General features: G+C 44.1%; 1 protein-coding gene across 5 annotated transcripts in view; it reads left to right on the top strand.

The window, feature by feature from the left end:
• KANK4 (KN motif and ankyrin repeat domains 4) overlaps nt 1-25,585 on the top strand; it is a 106,095-nt gene that overhangs the window by 56,788 nt on the left and 23,722 nt on the right. For all 5 annotated transcript variants that reach the window (XM_069981342.1, XM_069981343.1, XM_069981345.1 and 2 more), the window contains 4 exons: nt 3,202-4,863; nt 10,974-11,088; nt 12,009-12,215; nt 24,740-24,827. In XM_069981342.1, coding sequence (XP_069837443.1) covers nt 3,202-4,863; nt 10,974-11,088; nt 12,009-12,215; nt 24,740-24,827 — 2,072 coding nt within the window. The remainder of the gene's footprint in view (nt 1-3,201; nt 4,864-10,973; nt 11,089-12,008; nt 12,216-24,739; nt 24,828-25,585) is intronic.

The following is a 25,585-nucleotide window of genomic DNA, read 5'->3' as shown; positions in this document are numbered from 1 at the left end:
CTATCTGGACAAACATCTGACATTTAATATCAGGTTGCCCGTGCCCTGAATCTTAACACCCCCACAATCACATGATCTGAGGGGCCGTGGCATTCTTGGAAGGTCTGCAGCCTCCTCTATCCCAACAAAGCGCAATATACTGGATAGTACCTGTACATGGTATTGCAGCAGGTCTCTTTCACAGTCATTTGTACAAACTCTTGACATTTCATCAGACATGTCAAAAGTTACTGATCGCACAGGGTATTATGCCTGAGACCCGCTGGAATCCTCATATTGATACATCCAGGAAGAGTGGCAGCTCTCCTCCACTGTCAATCAGTTCCAACTTCTTCACTCCAGACTGCAAATAAAGCAAATGCATTGGATTTGACTGACAGGTGAGGAAATCTTGGAATCGCAGTGAGGCCTCAGGACTGAGACCCAGTCTGATCAGACATGTCTGCAAATGACAGTAACACATTAAGTAGGATCAGCAATCATCTGATAGAAGGAGGGGGGGGGGAACCTTCTTAGATCACCATGGAAAGGAATCCCTATGATGCAATTGAGGCCTGTACCCATATAGTTTTATACCGGGCCCCCTTTAAGGACAGTCACCCCATGCTTTACACACTGTGTGTCCTGAAATAATCTAAAATAGCCAAGTTATGGATCCGATACTTCCGCTGCTTATTAAACCTATTAATCTAATTCTGCGGCTCCGGAGCGTATACGAGCCTCGCGGCCTGATTAATCACCTTCATTAAACTAAGCGCGGATGTAATTTACATTCTCACTTAAGCGTTCCTATCAGACGCTGTAAAATGGGTCATCATATACAAAGCAAATGTTTTCTGTATTAACTTAAATGAAACAAACAGGGATTCAACCATACATATAAAATACAGTAAATTATAATGTTATTAAGGAAGAGTGCCTAGAATGATAATAGATCATGAGGACAGAGATTTGGGGTCCTTTTACACTAAAAGATTTCTCGGGGGGTGCAAACAAGCGTCGATAAGCACAAATTAACCAAGCATACGGTACCGCATGAACGATACAAGGATTATTCATCCTGCCGTAAAAACTGACTGCACAGATATGTATATATGTATATATCCTTCCTGTCAGTCTCCAGATCACCAAGCAGTGCATACATAACAACCACGCTGTTTATGATCCGGCATCCTCCTCTCTGCTATTTCTTCAGCTGTCAATCATCTGGAGAAGGTGGTAGTCAGAACATACAGAGGATGCCAGATCACACAGCAGCGCAGTAGGTGTGTATGCAGATGAGATCTCCAGAACTGGACACAGTATTCCAGATGTGATGTCACTAGAGCTGTAAACAGTGAGATCATACAAATATATATATATATATATATATATATATATATATATATATATATACCCAGCGTACTGTTATATATACAGCCCAGCATACCATTATATATATATATATATATATATATATATATATATATATATATATATATGATTTGCTTTCTCTACCGTCTGAAGACTCATTTTAAGGCTGTCAGAAATGACTAGCCCTAAATCCTTCTCTTCTGAAGTCTTTTCCAAAACAGAACTACAGAATTCCCTTTCCTCAAGTGCATTATTTTACATTTGGAAACATTGAACTACAGTTTCTATCAATTTGACTACATATCTAGTAAAGCTAAATTGTGTTCTATATTACTGACAAGATTATGAACCCTATTGCACAAACAGACAAACCTTGGCTACTAAACCTAGGTTTGTCTGTTGTATTACAGGCAAAAAAAGACACATTTGGTCAGCTCTCCTACAACACTATTCACACTAGACAGGAGCATGTTGCTATGGCTGAAATTGCAAACACACAAAACACACAAAAAAAAGTAACAGCTCACCTCTAATGGCAATATACAAAACCAATACAGGTATGAAAAATCACTAAAAGCTGCCCCCAACTGCTACAACATGTTGTAATTCATGATGTTCATTTGAACATTGGTTGTGTTGAGTTCTCCAGAACAGGAGCCACTTTTTGAGAGTATCTTGAGAAAGTAGAAAGACAAGCATATTATATTCACATAAAACTCTAAAATATATTTAATGATTGGCATGCATAATTGATGGGGAATAGAGATGAGCGAACCTGGAGCATGCTCGAGTCCATCCGAACCCGAACTTTCGGCATTTGATTAGCGGTGGCTGCTGAAGTTGGATAAAGCCCCAAGGCTATGTGGAAAACATGGATATAGTCATTGGCTGTATCCATGTTTTCCAGACAACCTTAGAGCTTTATCCAACTTCAGCAGCCTCGCTAATCAAATGCCGAACATTCGGGTTCGGATGGACTTGAACCCGAACCCAGTTCGCTCATCTCTAATGGGGAACATAATGAGGATCTAGTATCAATTATTATTCTGCTGGTGGGGTCACTGTGTACATACATTACATCACTTATCCTGTACTGATCCTGAGTTACATCCTGTATTATACTCCAGAGCTGCACTCACTATTCTCCTGTTGGGGCGGGCCAGGATGTACCACAACTCACCACCACATTTAGGGTAGTATTACACGGGCCGATAGGGGCCCAATAACAACTGTAAACGAGCACCGATCTGCTAGATCGGCACTCGTTCACTGGGTCTATTACACGGCCCGATTATCGTTCCGTGTAATAATACCCTTAGATCTATGTAGACATTGAACAAGCAGGGGATATGTTAGCCCTAGAGTCTGCAGAGCTTTGACTACATATAAGGAAATCAGCTGCAGGAATCTCATTCCTTTGTTTCTGCTCTTTCCTCTTTCCTGAATTATTCCCATATGTACAGTAAGAGATTTAGGTAATGGAGATGTATTATGCGTGTGGTACCTGACGTCCTCTTTTATAATACAGCAGTTAAACCTTTGCTTTAATAACAGCTGTTTTCACTCTCGTTCCCGCCTTATGAAGCAGACAGACAATAATAAGAAGCATTGATTTTTCCCTCCCCAATAACATGCAGTTTTGTGTCGTATTCCTGCACTGAGCTTGTGTTTTATGAGACCAATATTCAACCCATGAATCCACCAGGGGCCGGTGGCATCACTAATGCATGAGACACTAAACACCGAACAGGCTGGAGGTTTGTTAAGACCTTTTTAATGAATGTTTGAGCCTTTGCCATAGAGGACTGTCTGGGAATATTAAGTTTATTTCTTGTTTCTTTTCTCAAGGAGAAAATGGATCTAAGGAGGAGAAAAAGGAGAATCGGGTGCCCTACTCCGTGGAGACACCATATGGCTTCCACTTGGATCTTGACTTTCTCAAGTACGTGCATGATATCGAAAAGGGGAACACCATCAAGAGGATCCACATCCACCGAAGAGCAAAGCAATCCAAGTTTAGCACGCTGCCTCGTAACTTTAGCGTTCCGGAAAATGGCTCCCAATCTTACTCCGCTGCCTCAAGCAGAACCTGGAGCCCCAGCCGCTATAGAACCGACTCAAGAGACTCTCACGGGTTTTCAGGAAATGACTCCTCTTTACGCTTGAGGTATGTTCACGAGTTAAACTATCGGAGAAAGGACACCATGAGCGATGCCACGTTAGAAGAATTGGCTCCTGAAGACTTTAGCGCCAGCAGAGATCGGCCACAATTTGCTCGAGCTTCTAGTCTTCCGGCCAGCCTTCCGCAAAGCACAATGTCTTCTGATCAAACCCACTTCCTAAGGGTGACCCGTAACATCAGCGGTTTCAGCGACAGTTCATCGGAGGAGCCTGCCAGTCCATCACGACTCCAGTCCAATGAGCTGGCAGCCGCCTTTAAGAAGATCAAAGAACTCGAAGAACAGATAAAAACTATCCCAGAACTGCAAAAAACTATTTACGTCCTAGAAGGCAAAAACAATAAATTAAATACTCAGCTGAAGTCACTTTCTCAGTTTTTAGGGAACATAAAAGATCAGGAGGGAGAAGTGTTTTTGGAAAACAAGGCAAGAACTGAGAGCTTGGACAATGGAAATGGGGAAGTCAATGGACAGTTCAGCTATGACTATGTAAGTGACTCACCGTTCTCGACCATCAAACAGCAGGTAACCGATCTGACTAGAAGACTGGATGACCGAGCCAGGGAAGTGCATAATCTGAGGGTGTTGGTGGAGAAGCAGAACAATGAATTGAAGGCCAAGGATGTGTATATTACAGATTTGACAAAAATGATGGAAAGCATGGAAGAAAGCAGAAGAGAAGTAGAAAGCAAACACTTCCGGGATATGGCGGTCAACACTGAAGAAGATGATGTTGAAGGGAAGACAGAAAGTTTTGATAAAAATACCTATGCCAATATAAGTGTTGAGACTCGATCAGTAGGCTGTGGTGTCCATCACTTGGAGCTAGATCAGCCACCTGATGACACTGATCATAGTCTGGCAGCTTCCAACCAGGAGGACAACACCACACACCCTGTAGTCCATGATATGTTGGTTGATGAAAGTATTGAATGTAATAAAATAGAAATAGAGAGAGTTACTAAGACTGAGGCCAAAGAAGGTGATGAGATGGAACCATTGTCGGACTGTCACAGCCACCAACCTCAAATGTGTGACAATAACAAAGCCTGCAACTATGAAGAACCCACCACTATTAGGCACTGCCCCACTGTCCATCAACCACCTGCAGATGCCTCTATAGGACAGTACGTAAAACGAATCCAGGATCTGCTTCAGGAACAGTGGACATGTCTAGAACATGGATATCCAGACCTGGCCAGCGCCCTAAGACAACCGGCGTCCAAACTCAGCTCCATCCAGAACCAGCTGGTGAATTCCCTCAACTTGTTGTCCTCAGTTTACTCCACATCGGATCGGGAGACTCTCAGGTCGGAGAGCCATTCTGCAGGTCAGTAAGAGACGGCAAAATAATTTTTTATTGTCATTTAAAAATATGGATGAAATGATGTCGCTGATGTGTGGTCGTAAGTTACGATGTGGGGGTGAAGGCAGCAATGAATTTCTTGGCTGCTTTTCAGATTGAAAAAATCCTATAAAGTGTTTTTGGATTTTTGTCCCGGCTTATCTCCCAAGTAATATTTCTACCTGACAGGCCAGCGACCATGGAGAGGGGAGATGTTTATGTAATATTTCCTGCCTCGCAGTCATACGTCTTGGGGAGCCTCATCATGGATGTGTAGAGATAAGCCAAGTATGTGAGCTTAAAATAAGCAATAGGGAGCTAAGCCAAGTAATACATGCTGCAGTCTCTTTGGAGATTATATATATATCTCATTAGAAGGAGGTTAGTAAGTGTATATACCATAGAAAATCCTAATAAGCTGCTATGGGGCCCGGGAGAAGAGCGGGCCGAGCACAAATAAGCCCTAATACGTTGCATTTTTAGTAAGAAAATTTTAGGAAATGGCAGAGTGGTTATTTATCCATCTAGAATGTTCAGTTTCTCTGCAGCGCCACCACAGGGGAAGTGAAGTATTACACAGTGGCCATTCATGTCCATAGGTTGTCTATGTAATCCAGGACAGGTCCTCCAGAGACAGAGATGTTCTTTGATGAAAATCGTGGGAAGAGGAACCCCCCGAGCCCCCCCCTATTAGAACTGCCTCATGGAGTAGCCAGGTTTCTAATTCTCTAAGAGTATTCACACAAATGCTCCTTAGGTAGATATATATTAGATATAATGCAGCCAGTCATTGTGCATCTAACTAGATTTACTTTTTAATAATCCTCTAAGAATTCTTTTTTCTCCCAATGCCCTGCTGCTTCCCCTCCTATTTATAGAATGCAGTATTACAAGTACAGAAAGTAAAAGTAACTTCGACTGTACCCCCCTCCTCTCCCCTTTTTGCTGTCTGCCCCCTGTTACCAAATTATGGCGAATACTAAGGAAGTTTCTGAACATTACATTTATTCTGCCATACCCTGCTATTTACAGAATACAGTCCAACAGATACAGAAAGAGAAACTGCTGCTGCATCCCCCCTCTCTCCCCTCTTTTGTCTGCTTTATGATGTCACACTGACAATGAAGGGGATAGAGATAACACTTTCCCATCTTACATTATGGCTCCAAATAAGAACAGCAATAAATAAGGAATAAAGAAGAGCGAGATTGCACCAACCTAAATGATTGCATTTGATTCCCGCTGCCTGGAGAAGGTGGATGCAGTCCAAGGATTGCCTGTAAAACCACATTCTTCAGGCAGTGGGACTTAAATACCAATTGTTCAGATTCATGTGAACCCAAACTTTCTGCAAGATCGCTCATCTCTAATATGGAATCAATAAGGAAAAGATGGAGGGTAAGAGGAAGTAAGGAAGAAAAGAAACTGAGAAAGAGAAGCAAAAGGAATGAAAGAGGGAACAGGGAGTAAAGAAGAAAGGAAGAGAGAAAAGACATGAGGAAGGATAGAGGGAATGAAGAACTGAAGAAGGAAGGAATGAGAGAGGAAAGAGGAAGTAAAGAAGAAAGGGAGGGAGAAAAGACACAAGGAAGGATAGAGGGAATGAACTGAAGAAGGAAGGAATGAGAGAGGGAAGAGGAAGTAAAGAAGAAAGGGAGGGAGAAAAGACACAAGGAAGGATAGAGGGAATGAACTGAAGAAGGAAGGAATGAGAAGGGAGAGAGGGAGTAAAGAAGAAAGGGAGGGAGAAAAGACATGAGAAAGAATAGAGGAATAAAGAACTGAAGGAGGAGGGAAGGAAGGAATGAAGAAGACAGAATGAAAGGCGAGAGGGAGTAAAGAAGAAAGGGAGGTAGAAAAGACACGAGGAAAGATAGAGGGAATGAAGAACTAAAGAAGGAAGGAAGGAATGAAGAAGGAATGAGAGAGGGGAGAGGGAGTAAAGGAGAAAAAGAACCGAGAAAAGACATGAGGAAGGATAGATGGAATAAAGAACTGAAAAAGGAAGGAAGGAATGAAGAAGGAATGAGAGAGGGGAGAGAGGGGAGAGGGTGTAAAGAAGAAAGTTAGGGAGAAAAGACGAGGAAAGATAGAGGAAATAAAGAACTGAAGAAGGAAGGAAAGGCGAGCGAAAGCAAGGAAGAAAGAAGAAGTAATAAAAGAATGGCAATAGAGATGAAGAAATAAGGAAATGATGCAGAGATAGAGGAGGCAAGGGAAAAAAATGTAAAAAGAAGAAATTAGAGAAGAAGGCAAGAGGGAATGAAGAACCAAAGAAAGAAGGAAGAGGGGAAAAAGAAGCAAAAAAGGAAGTTGGGAAAGAAGGAAGGAATAATAAGGGAAGGAAAGAAGAAAGAAAAAGGGGGGAAATAAAGAGATATAGGAAAGAAGTTGTGAAGAAGAAGTAGAGAGGAGGAGATACCCTGCAGTCTCTGGGCAGACATTCCTCTGGTTATATTGGAAGCAGCAGTAACATAATACATAGCCTGATACTCCTATAATCATACATAATATTGTATTGTCTGCAGACTATTTCATCCCTTGTACAATTCACCAGTGTTCTGACCCTTTTCTCCCTTCCAGGGTCCTATACCCTTTGTTCTGCTGCCTTGTTTCTTGCATTGGCATGGCAACGACATCTCCCATTGTAGAATTGTTTGGGGATCTATAAACATGACATCAATAAGATTTCACTCCGGTTTATCCTTGAATATTTGTCATGGCTCCACATTTGTTTTTTTCCCCTGAGTATCTTCCAGAGAACGCGGTGAATCATTCTTAGCGCTCCACCAGTCAGACGTTGTTATCTATGACACTAGATCTGGCCAGTCGCCCTCCATCGGTGTCTCCCTGTGATTCGTGTTTTTATGGTAACAGTGTATATTTTTATGTGGAATATGGTGGACGCTGCCAGAATCCTGTGAACGGGAGTCGCTGATGTACCTTGGTTAACTACTGGGTGTATTCTGCCAACCCCCTGCTGTGCCCATCCAGAATGAACACGGAATAGTCAGCATTTGCCTTTTATGGCTGAAAGTAATAAGATATTATTTTTAGAGGGAAACAATATTATGTGAACACTCCAAGGAAAAGTGATTCCCAGTGTTATTCCTATCACTCGGCCTTAAGGGGGCAGACTTCTACCTTTGTGTCATGCTCCGTAGGCCCTATACTATGCGTTATATTATATATTCTATATAATAATAATAATAATAATAATAATAATAATAATAATATTATTACAATAGCACCCCACTCCAAGACAGGGGTTCCCTATCTACAATAGCCATAAACCCTAATAGAAAATGTGGACAGTGAAAGCCTTAATGGGCTCCTTCTAAAGTTTTGTCTTTGAATATCACTTGCATGCAAACTTGCCCCCTCCAGAAAGAAGAAACCTGCCTCTCTAGTGACACCTATAGGTATTTTCCCTGTTCTAGCAGGGGGTTCATTTGCATACTCTTCCCCCATGGTGCATTGCATCTGGAGCTCCTCAATGAAACCCAATACCCCATGGAGTAATATAATTTATAAATGGAATTCACACATATAATGTTGAGTATTTTGCAGATGCTTTTCTCTATTATTTAATGTTTTTAAAGGAAAGCAATTGTCCTGTTAGTGAAGGATAGTCTGAGCTTTGTTCACCCTGGTCCATAAATATTTCATCTTATGCAGGAGGATTTAACTCCAGAGAGGCTCCTTGTCTCCAACAGTGAGGATTTATTACAGAGGATAGCCCCCACAAGCCTTTGCACTGACCCCACTTGCCCTCTACATACTAACATGCTCCTGAGGGAGCTGTACACTGAGCATGTCTGACCTGTGGATTATAGTGGTCATCTACACTGGAAACCACAATAAATCACCAAGTGATCGAGTTGCTTGTAGTAGATTAGAATCAGCTGAATATGCTATGTAGGGTGGAGTGATGTATGGACTCTGTGGTCCTTCATGGACTTGAAGAGCTACTTTATTAGTGATTAGTGATCAGTGACGGGGCTTAGCACCCAGACAAGTGACATTTTTTTCTAAAACTAAAGGTTCTCTTCAAATTCATTTACCTTGAATGGCTACTTTTTAGAGACCCCCCCCCCCCATCTGGTAGCAAATTGGACCTTTTTAGCCTTTAGTGATTGATCTTAGATTCCACAAGGGAAAAACATTTTCAGGAATATCGTCCCACAGACAAGGTAGATGGAAGTCCTCACATGCATTGAACAACCCGTTTTACTTCATGCCAGAGATGTCTATAGGATTAAGATCTGAAGACTATGAAGGCAGAAGAAGCAAGAAAAAACTTGATATCATGTTCCTGGAGCCAATCCATGACTGTACAAGCCTTGTGGATGGTGCATTGTCCTGCTGAAGTCTCTTCTATGAAGGGAAAAAACTGTCGATCACGATGCTGAGATGCTGAAACCCTTCTGTCCAAACTTTCATGGGACCCAGGGTGCACCTAAAAAACATTGCCCCCTCCATTACTCCTCTATCAGCCTGAAATATTAAAATCTTGCTGCTTGTGCCAAAGCCTCAAATCAGCATGGTGCCACACAGATCTGGATCCATCTGACCAGGCCATGTTTCTCCTTAGAGATCTGGATCCATTTGACCAGTCAGGTTTCTCCACAGAGATCTGGATCCATCTGACCGGCCATGTTTCTTCACAGAAATCTGGATCCATCTGCCCAATCCATCTGACTGGGACCATGTTTCTCCACAAAGATCTGGATCCATCTGACTAGGCCATGTTTTTCCACAGAGATCTGGATCCATCTGATCAGGCAATGTTTCTCCACAGAGATCTGGACCCATCTGACTAGGCCACGTTTCTCCACAGAGATCTGAATCCATATGACGGGGCCATGTTTCTCTACAGAGATCTGGATCCATCTGACCGGGCCATGTTTCTCCACAGAGATCTAGATCCATATGACTGGCTATGTTTCTTCACAGAAATCTGGATCCATCTGCCCAATCCATCTGACTGGGGCCATGTTTCTCCACAAAGATCTGGATCCATCTGACTGGGGCCATGTTTCTCCACAAAGATCTGGATCCATCTGACTAGGCCATGTTTCTACACACAGATCTGGATCCATCTGACCGGGCCATGTTTCTCCACAGAGATCTGGATCCATCTGACCGGGCCATGTTTCTCCACAGAGATCTGGATCCATCTGACTAGGTCACGTTTCTCCACATAGATCTGGATCCATCTGACCGGCCATATTTCTCAACAGAGATCTAAATCCATCTGCCCAATCAATCTGACTGGGCCATGTTTCACCACAGAGATCTGCATCCATCTGAGCAGCCTGATTCCTACCCCACTCAGTGATCCAGTATTTGCTCTTTTTCCCCCAGTGTCTCCCCTTTATATTTCCCTCGAACACCATGGTACTGGAGCTGGTCGTCTGTTGCTATAATCCATCTGCACAATGGGGCAGTGAGTTGTGGGTTCAGATATGTTAGTCAGACACCAGTGTTGTATTCGGCAGAACAATCCCTGACACCCTCCTGACCTCTTTTACACAATTCTCTGTATACTTTCCCCATCATTCTCTGTATACTCTTCCCTATACTCTCCGTATACATACTGGCTAGTCTTTTTCCAATGACCAGGTCTCATTCCCTGTCTCTCTGATCAATGAATTTTCCCATCTAATGTGGGTTCACACTGAAACCAATCACTGAAGTTTATGCTCCAATGCGGGGTGACAGATCTGATCCCCATTTTGATCTCTGATTCAAAACAAGTTAACACATATACTCCCCCTTTACATCATATTCCAAGAGCTGCATTCAGAATTCTGCTAGCTCATTGCTGTATTCTGCCAACATCGTGCTGACAGACAATCCTCTCCATAGCTGTGCTGCTACATCATATACTGTTTTCCATCCCAGTGTAACTAAGAAGGCAACTTACTTACTCAACATTGTGTAAAGTCGGCCATTTTGATTCATTTATATACTCCTCTGTATTCAAACTTTAAGCTTAAACAACATCCCAATCATCAGTCACATCTTTTCCATATATATTGATGTCTGATCAGATGCCCAATGCCAATTCGTGTCTGGGTTTCCCTATACAGAAGCGTCTCCCAAGAGCCTGAAGTCCATAATGAAGAAGAAGAACAGTAGCAGCGGCCGCTCGGCTGGAGACACTCAAGCTAAGAAGAATCTCCAGTTTGTTGGGGTCAATGGTGGGTAAGCATCACAGAGGACGCACACACTACCGCATTGTCAGGAAATGTAACTATAATTCAATTACTAGGGTTCAGCCGCATGGACAAGAAATCAAGGCAGGATTTTTTAGAATTAGGGTTCCTACTATTAAAATTTATTATGTAGCTGGGGATAATTCTAGATATTTCCTTTCATATCATTTATGTTATGGAAAATTATAGTCAGTAGTTTACTATAATGAGTTAATATATATAACACAGCGCCCCTCCTGTCCAAAGGTCATAGGTGGTATTGCAGCTCATTTCCATTCATTTAAGAACTTAAAGGGGATTTTTCCCCCTTCAAATCAATTGGTTTCACAAGGTTATATAGATTTGTAATTTACTTCTTCCAGTCTTCCAGTACTTATCAGCTGCTGTATGCCCTACAGGAAGTTATGTATTCTGACACAGTGCTCTCTGCTGCCACCACTGTCCATGCCAGGAACTGTCCAAAGCAGAAAATGTTTTCTATGGAAATTTGCTACTGCTCTGGACAGTTCTTGACATGGACAGAGGTGGCAGCAGAGAGCACTGTGTCAGACAGGAAAGAATACACCACTTCATGCAGGACATACAGCAGCTGATAAGTACTGGAAGACTTGAGATTTTTAAATAGAAGTGAAATTTTTAAATAGAAGTGAATTACAAACCTGTATAACTTTATGAAACAAGTTGATTTAAAAGAGTTAAAAGAAAAATCATTTTCTTTTAACTTTACCCCTTTAACTGCAACACCCCACACACCCCATAGATGCCATATGGCGCAGTTTCTGGAGGAGGCCGGCATGTTTCTCTAATCTTTTGCTCTTTGATTTCACCCCATTACGGAAAATCCTTATGGATTTTTGTACAATCAGAATGAATTCCCATCAGATTTATAATCTAATCTTGTGTCCATAGTTATGAAACGACATCTAGCGAGGATTCTAGCTCCTCTGAGGATGAGGGAGACAGCGATGGAGAGAAGACCGAGATAGCCTCCCATTCACAGGATGGAGGGGGTGGTCACACAGACAACATGGCCCCTCAAGACACGGAACATGAAGGAGAAAAGTTACTGGAATCTTCAGGCCCGGCAGTCCCGGAGGCGCGACAGAGTGTGCAGAGGTAACCCTTCATGCTCTCCACTGATCACACTTTATATAGAGAATTAGGGGGAGGTTTATCAAACATGGTGTAAAGTGAAACTGGCTCAGTTGCCCCTAGCAACCAATCAGATTCCACCTTTCATTTTCCAAAGAGTCTGTGAGGAATGTAAGGTGGAATCTGATTGGTTGCTAGGGGCAACTGAGCCAGTTTCACTTTACACCATGTTTGATAAATCTCCCCCTTAATCTCCATGTTGTCCCTGTCATTTACTTGCTGAAACCCCCAAAAATCATTAGAATGAGTGGGGAAAAGCAGCCTGTCACACTCTTTACTCCACAAATCACAGACTTATAGGGGGGGGGATTTATCAAGACCAGCGTACGCCAGTTTTAAATTAGGCCACACCCCCTTTTCCCTTTTCCCCGGCTGAATTCACTAAGAGGTGCACGCCTCTTAGTGGATCCTGCCGGCTGGGCCTCCGACCCTGCACCCGGCGCAATAAATCTGCACCTGCTTCCGGCAGGTATAGATTTAGATCATAATTTATGCCTGCGAACACGCCTCCTCCCCCCAGACGAGTGGTTGGGTATATGCCAGGGAGAAGGAGCGAATCTGCACCTTCTTCCTAACATACGCTCCTACCACAATTTTCGTAAATGTCCCCTATAAACCTACAATCGAAGCGTCCAAACAAACAGGATGGGAATCACTTCCAGCTGGGGAGTAATAACATGTTACCATTCCAACTCTCCCTACTTGGTCTAATGATCAATGGAGGTCTCAGCAGTAAGACCTTGAAGTCTGACATGTCAAAGCTTTATTGTGAGTCACTTTGTATATGCCATTGAGCACAATGTCGGCTGATTGCGGCCTTTCAACATGTTAAAAAATCTTGTTATCGACAGCAACGGTCTGCTACTCGCCACACCATGTTATAGGAGCAGCGACAGCAGACCACCACTGACTTCATTGGGCAGCCCAGGCGATTTAAAGTGTACCTGTCGTTTTAACTTTCAAAATCTAAATTAACAGTAGATGTGAAATAAAGCAAGTTTGCAATTGACATTCATTATTTTTGTTGTTGTTATCATGCTGTTAAACAAAGCTGAACTTACCAGAAATCCAGGTCCAGTCTCCTGAAGGCAGATTTTCTGCCGGTTAAAAAAAACAGACTAAACACAGGAATTCCGGCCAGTACAGAGAGTCACCGCTCAATGCGTCTGTCAATCACATGACTACCTTCTCTCTGTGAGCGCTCAGATGGCCTGGGATATACACAGGACTTCCTGTTTTCGGACTGTTTCCGGTTTTTTGAGAAAAAAAAGAGTCAGAACACAGGAAGTCCTGTGTTTTCCATGATAACTAAAAAAAAAATAAAGATTGTAAATTGCAAACTTGCTCTACTGCTGATTTACATTTTGAAAGTTATAACGACAGGTACACTTTAAGGATCATCCGGGCAGACCCTCTTGCTGCTCCCCAGGAGAGGAGCTCGCTTCCCCCTTATATTGTACCGAGTAATATGACCTTTACATCCTGTATTATACTCCAGAGCTGTACTCACTATTCTGCTGGTGGAGTCACTGTATACATACATTATATTACTGATCCTGTACTGATCCTGAGTTACATCCTGTATTATTCTCAGACAGACCATTTTGTATTAGAGCATCAATAGACCTCTGTACTACATAAAAAGTTACTGTAAGTCACTGTATAAATACATTACATTCCTTACCCTATGTTTATGTATCCTGGGATACATCCTGTATTATACTCCAGAGCTGCACTCACTATTCTGCTGGTGGAGTCAGTGACGCCGCAATGATGAGGCGACCTGAGTCGCCACCAGCTGTCATCATGGGGGCGGCATATGGCGGATTATAATATGGGCGGTTTGGGCGGCCGCCCGGGGCCCGAGGCTCCGGGGGGCCCATGCCCCGCCGCCCACATTATAATCTGCCAATTATTAGCTGCATTCCCGAAATGCATGTACCGGAGTCCCCGAAATGCATGTACCGGGAGACTGTATTCATAAGCGCGGCGCTATAATGAATCAGCCGCGCGGTGCTGATACTACAGCGTGGTGCTTATGAATGCAGTCTCCCCCGCTCCCAGCATCTAATTACAGATGCTGTCCGGACGCAGGGGTCTCCGGTACCGCCATTCCACGTCCGTGATCCGTCAGGATCACGGAACGTGGGAATGCAGCCTTAGTCCCCCGGGTGATGCGTGGCTGCCGGAGGTGTCCCGTCCTGTCCCTGGCAGCGCGCGCATCAGAGAGCTCCCCGTGCGCCAGAAGTCACAGGCGCACGGGGAGCTCTCTGATGCGCGCGCTGCCGGGGACAGGACAGGACACCTCCGGCAGCCGTGCATCAGCCGGGGACCAGACCAGAGAAGCTCGACGGGGGAACGGATGGCAGGTGAGTTGTGTGCTGTTTTTTGTTTTATCTGCTGTGCAGGGGGGGGGCATCTATAAGGGAGGGGGGAGAGGGGAGAGGGGGACCATCTATAAGGAGGGGGGGAAGACGGGGACCATCTATAAGGGGGGGGGAAGAGGGGGACCATCTATAAGGGGGGGAAAGAGGGGGACCATCTATAAGGGAGGGGGGAGAGGGGGGCCATCTATAAGGGAGGGGGGGAGAGGGGGACGATCTATAAGGGGGGGAGGGGGACCATCTATAAGGGAGGGGGGAGAGGGGGACCATCTATAAGGGAGGGGGGAGAGGGGGACCATCTATAAGGGGGGGGAAAGGGGGACCATCTATAAGGGGGGGGGGGGAGAGGGGGACCATCTATAAGGGGGGGGGAGAGGGGGACCATCTATAAGGGAGGGGGGCAGAGGGGGACTATCTATAAGGGAGGGGGGGCAGAGGGGGATCATCTATAGGGGGGAAGAGGGGGACCATCTATAAGGGGGGGGAGAGGGGGACCGTCTATAAGGGAGGGGGGCAGAGGGGGACCATCTATAAGGGAGGGGGGCAGAGGGGGACCATCTATAAGGGGGGGGGAGAGGGGGACCATCTATAAGGGGGGGGGAGAGGGGGACCATCTATAAAAGTGGGGGAAGATGAGGGCGACAATCTATAACGGGGGGGGAGAGGGGGACCAGCTATAAGGGGGGGGGGGGAAGAGGGGGACCATCTATAATGGGGGGGGAGAGGGAGACCATCTATAAGGGGGGGAGGAAGAGGGGGACCATCTATAAGGGGGGAAAGAGGGGGACCATCTATAAGGGAGGGGGAAGAGGGGGACCATCTATAAGGGAGGGGGGAAGAGGGGGACCATCTATAAGGGGGGGGGAAGAGGGGGACCACCTATAAGGGGGGGGGGAGAGGGAGACCATCTATAAGGGGGGGGGGGGGAGGGGGACCATCTATAAGGGGGGGAAGAGGGGGACCATCTATAAGGGAGAAGGGAAGAGGGGGACCATCTTTAAATGAGTGGAAGAGGGGGACCAGCTATAAGGGGGGGGGGGGGAGAGAGGGACCATCTATAAGGGGGGGGGGAGATGGGGACCATCTATAAGGGAGGGGGGAGAGGGGGACCATCTATAAGGGAGGGGGGAGAGGGGGACCATCTATAAGGGGGGGGAAGAGGGGGACCGTCTATAAGGGGGGGGGGGGAGAGGGGGACCATCTATAAGGGAGGGGGGAAGAGGGGGACCATCTTTAAATGAGTGGAAGAGGGGGGCCATCTATAAGGGAGGGGGGAGAGGGGGACCATCTATAAGGGGGGGAAGAGGGGGACCATCTATAAGGGGGAAGAGGGGGACCATCTCCTAAAAGATCAGCACCCTGCTCTCCTGACATACTCTGTGCTGCTGGGAATTCTCCTATAAGATCAGCACCCTCCTCTCCTGACATCCTCTGTGCAGCAAGGGACCAAACATTATGTTTACTAGGGACAGCATTGGGGGGGGGGGGGGGGGGGGGGCAGTATTGGATTATAATGTGGGCGGATTGACGGGGGGGGGGGGGGGTCGGCGTCATCCTATAGTTTGCCTCGGGCAGCAGAGAGGCTAGAATCACCCCTGGGTGGAGTCACTGTGTACATACATTACATTACTTATCCTGTACCGATCCTGAGTTACATCCTGTATTATACTCCAGAGCTGCACTCACTATTCTGCTAGTGGGGTCACTATGTACATATATTACATGCATGTGCTGATCCTGAGTTACGTCCTGTATTGTACAGAAAGCAGACTGATAAATGTGGATGTCATTAGTTATAGTTTGTTTTATTCTACATTTCAGTGCATAGATGCTAAAATGAGCAGTTCCCAATGTTAATGATAATTGAGTAGTGCTCCATGTGCCGCCATACAGGCATTGTCCAGATGGCCCTGCCATGTGCACAAGGACATTTTCAGGGGAGGGGGAGCTTGTTCATTTGTCTTGACAATCATGGGATGAATTCTGTTTTTTATGTCGCACAGATTCCTGGATCTTACACATTGTTCTTTCCCATCCATTCCATCAGAATCTGCATATTTCTTAATTATTCGGCTTTCCATTATGATTTCCAGATGTGATATCTTGTATACACCCAGGGCAGCATGGCTGACTTCGAGACTACGTAAAATCTGGGTAGCAGACCACCAGGATACATGATTTATGTAACCTCCTGTAGCCAAGCTGAACAATAAGGCCTGGTGGACTCGTAATCACTAAGGTGTGATGGTCTGCTGCAGACATGGAAATATTCCATTGCATCTCTGTGATGCAACTTTGTCTTGAAATGCAAATAACTCAGTCAGTCCTATGACTTTAGAACAAAGCATAAAGAATCCTGTTGTTATAATTTATTTGAATTTGCATTCTCCTTGTACTGAGACTAATAGAAACCATCAGTGCAGGAATTTGTATGGCATTAAAGGGGTACTCTGGAGAAAAAAATGTTTTCAAATCAACTGGTGTCAGAAAGTTTTACAGATTTGTAAATTAGTTCTTTTTAAAAATGTCAAATCTTCGAGTACTTATCAGCTGCTGTATGTCCTGCAGGAAGTGGTGTATTCTTTCCAGTCTGACACAGCGCTCTCTGCTGCCACTTCTGTCCAAAGCAGGAACTGTCCAGAGCAGGAGAGGTTTCCTATGGGGATTTGCCACAGCTCTGGACAGTTCCTGTCATGGACAGAGGTGGCAGCAGAGAGCGCTGTGTCAGACTGGAAATAATACTTTACTTCCTGTAGGACATACAGCAGCTTGTAAGTGCTGGAATTTATTAAATAGAAATAATTTAGAACTTTTTAGAACTTTCTGATACCAGTTGATCTGATTTTTTTTTCTCTCTGGAGTACCCCTTCAAATAGAAGTAATTTATAGTAATGAGTGAACTTCAGAAAAATGGCATTACGCTCCCGGTGTCTGGATAAATTGGATGCCGCCCTGGGGATGCCAGGAAAACATGGATATATGTCCGAACTTGGATGTTTTTATAAAGTTTGCTCATCACTAGTAATTTACAAATCTGTATAACCTTCTGGCACAAGTTGATTTAATTTTTTTTCCTATGGAGTATCCCTTTAACAATTCATGAAGAAGGAGGGCAAGGTACAGGGAGTGTCTGTATTTTCTTTGGGTGTCCGGATGACCACGGACAGCTCTAGGGGCAAAATGGTTCCATGTGGTTCCAGCTTCCTGTCCCCTGATATAGTTAGGAAGTACAACTCTGAAGAACATACTTCTGCTCTGTTTATGGTGCAGTCCAATATGGAGGAAGTGCCCATATGTACTTATACACAGACCGGGTGACAGGGTGACCTCAGGCTGCGATCTCTGGCATTAAAAATGTGCCTGGGTATAGTTAGGAAGAACAGCTCTGGAGCACATACTTCTCATCTAATAAGTAGAATCGATGCTGTGCAAAAGAAAGACAAGAGAGAGAGGTAATTGTCTGTATGTACTTGTACACAGACTGGGAGACCAAAGACAAGCGTTCTGCCTATAAAATAGATCAGTGTGGTTCCCCAGGTATAGTTAGGAACAACAGCTCTGGAGCACGTACTTCTGCTCTAACAAGTGAAATGAGTGCAGTCTAAACATGGGGGTGAAACAAAGTGAGTAGGTAGATGTATATGGAGGTGTCTGTATGTACTTGTGTACAGACTGGGAGACCAAAATACAGATCTGTGGTTCAAAAATGATTCGTTATGGCTCCAAGTATAGTTAGGAAGAGCAGCTCTGGAGCACATACTTCTGCCCTCATACTATACCCAGCCATTCTGGATAGCCAAGTCTTACTATTATCTTAGTTTTATGTCCCCTGACCCTATGAAGTATTTTACACCTCTCTGCTCTTGTATATGTGTCGGGTGCAGAAGCAGTGGTGCAGTGAGCTCGGCTTTAGGAATAGCAGATTTGTGATACACATAGAAGATGGCTGGCTTCCTTCTTATCAGACGCTGGGATGGAAGTTACTGCAATCTTTGTTATTCCGCATACTTTACTTTGTATGGCATTTATTTATTCATGTAGTTAAGTAGCCGCTTATCGTGTTTTAACAGGAAATGAATACGAAATCTTATCAGCGAGATAGCGCCAGGGCATTGTCTGCCGGCCCAGTGATGGCAGCCGCGTACGGAGGCTGAAAGCGAAAAGAATAGAATAGTATATAGCTGAGAAGTATTGTATGCAGCACATATGTGTAATAGGGCCCCAAGACAGGAATGGGGAACCCACGGCCCTCCAGCTGTTGCAAAACTACAATTCCCATCATGCCTGGACAGCCAAAGACAACTTACAGACACTTATATGACACATCCAGAGCTTAGTCCCCTCCCCTTGACTGAGGCTGCAGTACCAGACAACCACATATAGCGCTGTGTCTAGAACAACGTTAAAGGGGTACTCCAGTAAAGATCTCAACTGGTTTCAGATTTATAATTTACTTCTAAAAATCTTCCAGTCTTCCAGTACTTATCAGCTGCTGTATGTCCTGCAGGAAGTGGTGTATTCTCTTCAGTCTGACACAGTGCTCTCTGCTGCCACCTATGTCCATGTCAGGAACTGTCCAGAGCAGGAGAGGTTTTCTATAGGAATATGCTACTGTTCTGGACAGTTTCTGACATGGACAGAGGTGGCAGCAGAGAGCACTGTGTCAGACTGGAAAGAATACACAATTTCCTGCAGAACATACAGCAGCTGATAAGTACTGGAAGACTGGAGATTTTTAAATAGAAGTAAATTACAAATCTATTTAACTTTCGGAAACCATTTCATTTGAAAGAAAAAGATTTCCGCCGGAGTACCCCTTTAAGGGGCCATGATGCTACAGCAAACACAGCTGCCCCTTGCTGCAATTGGCCTACAGCTACCTTATGAGTATGGTCAGTAAGACACTGACTAATGATACTATCGTGGTACCAAATCATCAACTGGGCAGGTAGAATATCAGGGCAAAGGGGATGGTCGGATAGGTTGTTGTTTCTTGGGTGTCGACCCAAGTGTCGAACTATTTCAGTGGAATCATCTTAATTTTTAATGTGTATGTAGGCCACCCAGCTCTCCCCTGATGGCAGTTGTCAAGGGAGAAAACCGTAGAGCGCATTTTATGCCATCTGTACCGTCCTTTTGTTCTAAAGGAGATAAGCCACTGCCAGAAGTGTCTGGCAGGACCTGAGAACACATGAACACTTGGCTCATCCGAGCATTCATGTATATGACGGGGGATCAGAAAAGATGGCTGACTGCTATTGTATGTGTATAGCCGCTTAGCACCAGACCCGGCAGTAAGGAGTGGGACACCGGCCACCAGGCGATTTGTCACATGCAGCTTCAAGATAAAACAAGGGTAGAGACCAAAAAGGTTGCTTAGCAACAACTTGACTACTATTTGAGTATATGCTGCCCGTGGCTCAGAGCATGCTGGGAGTTGTAGTTCTGCAACAATTGAACATTGAAAGGGAAAGTGATGTCAGCATTGAATGTGTAGGTTATATTCATAGAGAATTTGGTATCCAACACCTGCACAAACATCAAAAAGTACAGTGATGTCACAGAACTATGCCAGGTCACACCGTGCAGACCCATACAACAATACACCTGACAAGAAACCTACTGGAATTCCTTAAGGAACAAACTATTCCTGATGAGAGAATAGTCTGTATGAGGGATTAGGGCTGATGTTACCGGCTGGTCCTGTCAGTGACATCACTCCATGTGCTAATGGGGGGGGGGGGGGGGGACACCTGCTGCATAAAGCACATGTTATAGCAGGATACCGGCTCGTGTTGTTGCATACTCTGCCAGCTACGGTTCAATGGACTGTGAGTGAGGCTGTCAGTGATGAATCTGAAATTCCAAGGGTCTTATTCACTGGGTGGGGTTGGTCATTTGTAACAAAATGTTATAAAATTTTAAGGGTGTGTACAATTGTGTGAGCTAACTGTATGAAAAAGTACAAAAAAGTACAAATTTGTAATAATGATTAATGCTACAATGCGTCTAAAATAAAAAAAAACAACGTAAAAAAGAAAAAAAGTTCTGATGAAGACCTATGTGTCTCCATGGTAACAGACTACAAAGAAGCCCTCTGTGTTGTCTGATCCTGTAGTCATGTGTTACTTCACTCCCTCTGCACCCTGCTACCCAGAGATCATGGGTAATGCATGACTGAAGAATCAGACTATATGCAGGGTTTGTTTGTAGTAAAAGCATTGGCATTCTAAAAAAAAAAGTCATTCATGATTTTCATGTGAAAATCAAAACTCGCATGTAAAAATCGCACCAATAACGCAGCGTTAAATACGCAGCGTTAAATACGCAGCGATACGGTACGTGTGAAGCTACCCTAAAGGGGTTATTCAGCACTACAAAAACATGTCCACTTTCTTCCAGAGACAGCCCCGCTCCTGTCTCCAGCTTGGGCGGGGTTTTGCTGCTCAGTTCCATTGAAGTGAATGGAGCTTAATTGCAAATCGCAGCTGAACTGGAGACAAGAGTCATGCTGTCTCTGAAAGAAAGTGGCCATGTTTTTGTAGCACTGGATAACACCTTTAACTGTGATACATAAAATGATTACATTTTTACTTAAAGCGACTCTGTACCCACAATCCCGCCCCCCCCCCCCCCTCCGAAACTGGCCTAGAGTGTGTATGCCCTAGAATTGTAACGCCTCTCCGTCCCTCCTCCCCGCCCTCCTCATCACTATAAAAACCCCTGGGCAAGATTTTTCCTATTCGGCACCTGAACACTGCTCAGGTGCCCTAACGATCCAGCACATGTGCAGTGTTCACACAGGTGATGAATAGCAGAAATTGTTCTAGGGGCATTCCTAATAATGAGAAGGGCGGGGAGGAGGGACGGAGGGGTGGTGCAAGCCTAGGGCATAGACACTCTAGGCCACGCCAATTTGACACAGGGCTGCAAGTTTAACAGTTGTTTTTTATGACAATAACTGCATCACCTGCACAAGTGGATAGGAGGGGGCAGATTGTGGGTACAGAGTCGCTTTAAAGTGGTACTCCAGCTATTTCTTTTTTCTTTCAAATCAACTGCTGCCAGAAAGTTCCAAAGATGTGTAATTTACTTTTTTTTTTTAAAAATTATTATCTGCTGTATGTCCCAAAGTCTGACACAGTGCTCTCTGCTGCCACTTCTGTCCATGTCAGGAACTGTCCAGAGCAGGAGAGGTTTTCTATGGGGATTTGCTGCTGCTCTGGACAGTTCCTGACATGGACAGAGGTGGCAGCAGAGAGCACTGTGTCAGACTGGAGAGAATACATCACTTCCTGCAGGACATACAGCAGCTGATAAGTACTTAAAGTACTTAAACAGAATTTTAAATCTCAGGCACTCTCAGTTGGTTTGAAAGGAAGAAAAAAAATGTTTCCTTAAAGTGAGCATTCGGTTTCAGAAAATGCTGCCTATCCTGAACAGTTTGACAAGTCCGCTCACAAGTAGTGCCAGGCTATTTGTAGATATCCGCCATTGATGCCCAGCATGCTCTACCAAGCACTGGCTCTGAGCTGCGAAGAAGCAGAATGTGCTAAAAAAGGAAGCTCATACTGGTAAGTTCTGAATTATACGTTTTCTGCCAGCTCTTCATCGGATCCCTCATCGCGGTGTCATCCTTTATGTCTCGCTGTAATGGAAATATTGTTTGACCTCGTATTATCTCCTCTTTGCTCAGTCTCCAGTTTCTACATTGTCTCGTTCATGAAGCATGGACATTTAATGTTCCCCTATCCCTTTACCTGCATGTGCACATAATATACTGCCGCACATACAGTAGTCACCTATTTTCTACATTTAAAGGGTCGTCCAGACTTAGAAAAACATGGCCGCTTTACTAGAGAAACAGCACCTCTCTTGTCCTGAACTGGAGACAACATTAGGGGGAAAAGTGGCCATGTTTATGTAGCGCTGGATAACCCCTTTAAGCATCAAGATTTTTTTTTTTTTAAATGTTTGAAATAAAAACTTCTTTTAAATAATTGGCAATTTGTGCGATTCCCTTTAAAGGATCAAATAGAAGTGGGTGCTACTGTTCTGAAAAATAAAGTAATTGGGGCGGATTTATCAAACAAGGTGTAAAGTGAAACTGGCTCAGTTGCCCCTAGCAACCAATCAGATTCCTCTTTTCATTCCTCACAGGCTCTTTGGAAAATGAAAGGTGGAATCTGATTGGTTGCTAGGGGCAACTGAGCCAGTTTCACTTTACACCATGTTTGATAAATCTCCCCCTACTGTTTGTCAAACAGCGCCCTATATCTCAGCTTTCTGAACCTTTGGCATTGAGCCATAAGGACATGTGTTTCTTTACAACAGGGATGGGGGACCTTCGGTCCTCCAGCTGTTGCAAAACTACAACTCCCATCATGCCTGGACAGGCATGATGGGAGTTGTAGTTTTGCAACAGCTGGAGGGCCGAAGGTCCCCCATCCCTGTTCTAGAACATGCCTTCTATAGCAACACACTGGGTTCAGAGGGAATGGAGTCATACATAACTGCCCACATGGCAATACATAGATCTGCATAGGAGCTGTATACACAAAACGATAGGAATTTTTTTTTTGCAGAGTAGAAGCCCAGGTGTATGCTGCCTCTAATACCGCACATATGGCGGTATATAAACTGTACAGGATGAGGTGAAGCGCTGGCATTTCATAAATAGTCGATGATTATAATAATAGTCATTTAGAGCAATTAGACGGCAGCGAGTCAGCAGGACCGTGCATAATGCGTACTCCAAAATGGATTGATTAGTCCTATTTTTTATTGCCAAAGATTCCTGGGTTTCTTCCAGTAATTCGCCGGTACGAGGACTTTGTATATCTGCATTTCTTCTTACCAAAAAAGAAGGGCACAATTACACGAAAAACCCTGGTATATTGGTGCGCCAGGTGTCACGTCCGGAGCAGGACCCCTCCCCCCCAGCTGTGCCGCCATTGATCGCTACACAGCGTGCGGCAAGTTCAGTATAAAACAGGGAGAGCAGCCAAATCACGTCCTCTGCAATGGGATCAATGGACATTGATGTACAGGGGGAGCGTAGGACGAGGCGGTCAGGCTTCTCTTTCATCTATCATTTTCTTAATTCCAGAAAGCTAGATCTGAATATTCTGCTTCATGCGCCTATAAGAAGGTTTTAGAAGCTTAAAGGGGGTACTCCACTAAAAGTAATTTCTTCCAAATCAACTGGTTCTAGAAAGTGCCAGAAACTTCTAATTTACTTGTATTAAAAAATCTTGTGTCTTCCACAATGTATCAGCTGCTGTATGTCCTGCAGGAAGTGGTGTATTCTTTATAGCCTGGAGAGCAGGAGAGGTTTCCTATGGAGATTTGCTACTTCTCTGGGCAGTTCTTGACATGGACAGAGGTGGCAGCAGAGAGCACTGTGTCAGAGTGGAAAGAATACACCACTTCCTGCAGGACATAGAGAAGCATGGTTACATCTCCCTACAGCACCTCCATTATCCATTGGCTGTGTGTAGTATTGAAGGTTTTATCATCATTCAAGTGACTGCTGCAGTACCAGCCCCAGCCTCTGCACAAGAGGGGTCTATTTTTAAAAGAAAGCAGCTTTGTTTTTTTTCTTCTTCCCTTACAGCCCCTTTAGGCTGTGTTCACATAGTGTATTTTTTCTGATATTTAACTTTGATTATGCATTTTTCTGTTGTCACTGAATGGTATCAATTGGCCATTGAGCAGAGATCTTAAAAACATTTCATTTCTGTCCATTCACTAACTGGTTCATTATTTGCTCGGTATTTTGTCCATGACTGATCTACAAACAGCGCCACACTTATTCATGGGCTGTGTGTGGTATTGCAGCCAAGACTCATCAAGTGAATCCTGCAATACCAGACATAACCTGTGGGTAGAAGTGGAGCTGTTCATCACGAATCTTCTGCAGCTGCAAGGGCCAGTGGACCAAAGACCTATGAACTACTTTAGCATCATGTTGGATTACCAGGTGCTGGATTAACAGAGTTTTCCTGAAGTGAGGGATTTAGCCAAATAGTTAAAATTACAATGTATAAAAAGTGGACCTAAATAATAAGAGGTGATCTAAGCTTTCCTGTTCTCTTCACACAGGTGTACGGTGGGAGAAACCTTCCGCAACGAGTGCCAGATACTGAGCAGCCATCTTGCAGAACTGAGGACCACCATGGATAATAAGCTGGTACAGATCATCCCTCCCGCTCCGTCTACCCCCTTTGTTCTAATTGCGTCCAACTGCGTGTAATAATTGCTCTTTTAATTAAAAAGTGCCAGGCCCGCCGCATATGTTATACTTTATAGACAAGAATCTGTAATGGAATTTCTAGTATAATTAATCTCATACGATGATACTGGGCACTTCATCTGAGCGAGAAGAAAGGTCAGTGACGATTGTGATCATGTAACCTTCAACCAAGTGTGAGAGCATGTGCTTAGGGTTTTCTCATGACAAGCTCAAAGTGCTAGTGTCCTACATAGATCTGTGTTACAGCAATTCCCGGGCCTATGCACAAGAATATAACTACTATAATACTGCTCCTATGCACAAGAATATAACTACTATAATACTGCTACTATATACAAGAATATAACTACTATAATACTGCTCCTATATACAAGAATATAACTACTATAATACTGCTCCTATATACAAGAATATAACTACTATAATATTGCTCCTATATACAAGAATATAACTACTATATAATACTGCTCCTATATACAAGAATATAACTATTATAATACTGGTCCTATATACAAGAATATAACTACTATAATACTGCTCCTATATACAAGAATATAACTACTATAATACTGCCCCCTATATACAAGGATATAACTACTATAATTCTGCTCCCTATGTACAAGAATATAACTACTATAATACTACTCCTATATACAAGAATATAACTACTATAATACTGCCCCTATGTACAAGAA

Source organism: Dendropsophus ebraccatus, chromosome 8 (genome assembly GCF_027789765.1).
Source record: "Dendropsophus ebraccatus isolate aDenEbr1 chromosome 8, aDenEbr1.pat, whole genome shotgun sequence".
Taxonomy (NCBI): Eukaryota; Metazoa; Chordata; class Amphibia; order Anura; family Hylidae; genus Dendropsophus; species Dendropsophus ebraccatus.
The sequence above is the reverse complement of the archived record's forward strand: the minus strand, read 5'-3'. Positions and strand labels throughout refer to the sequence as shown.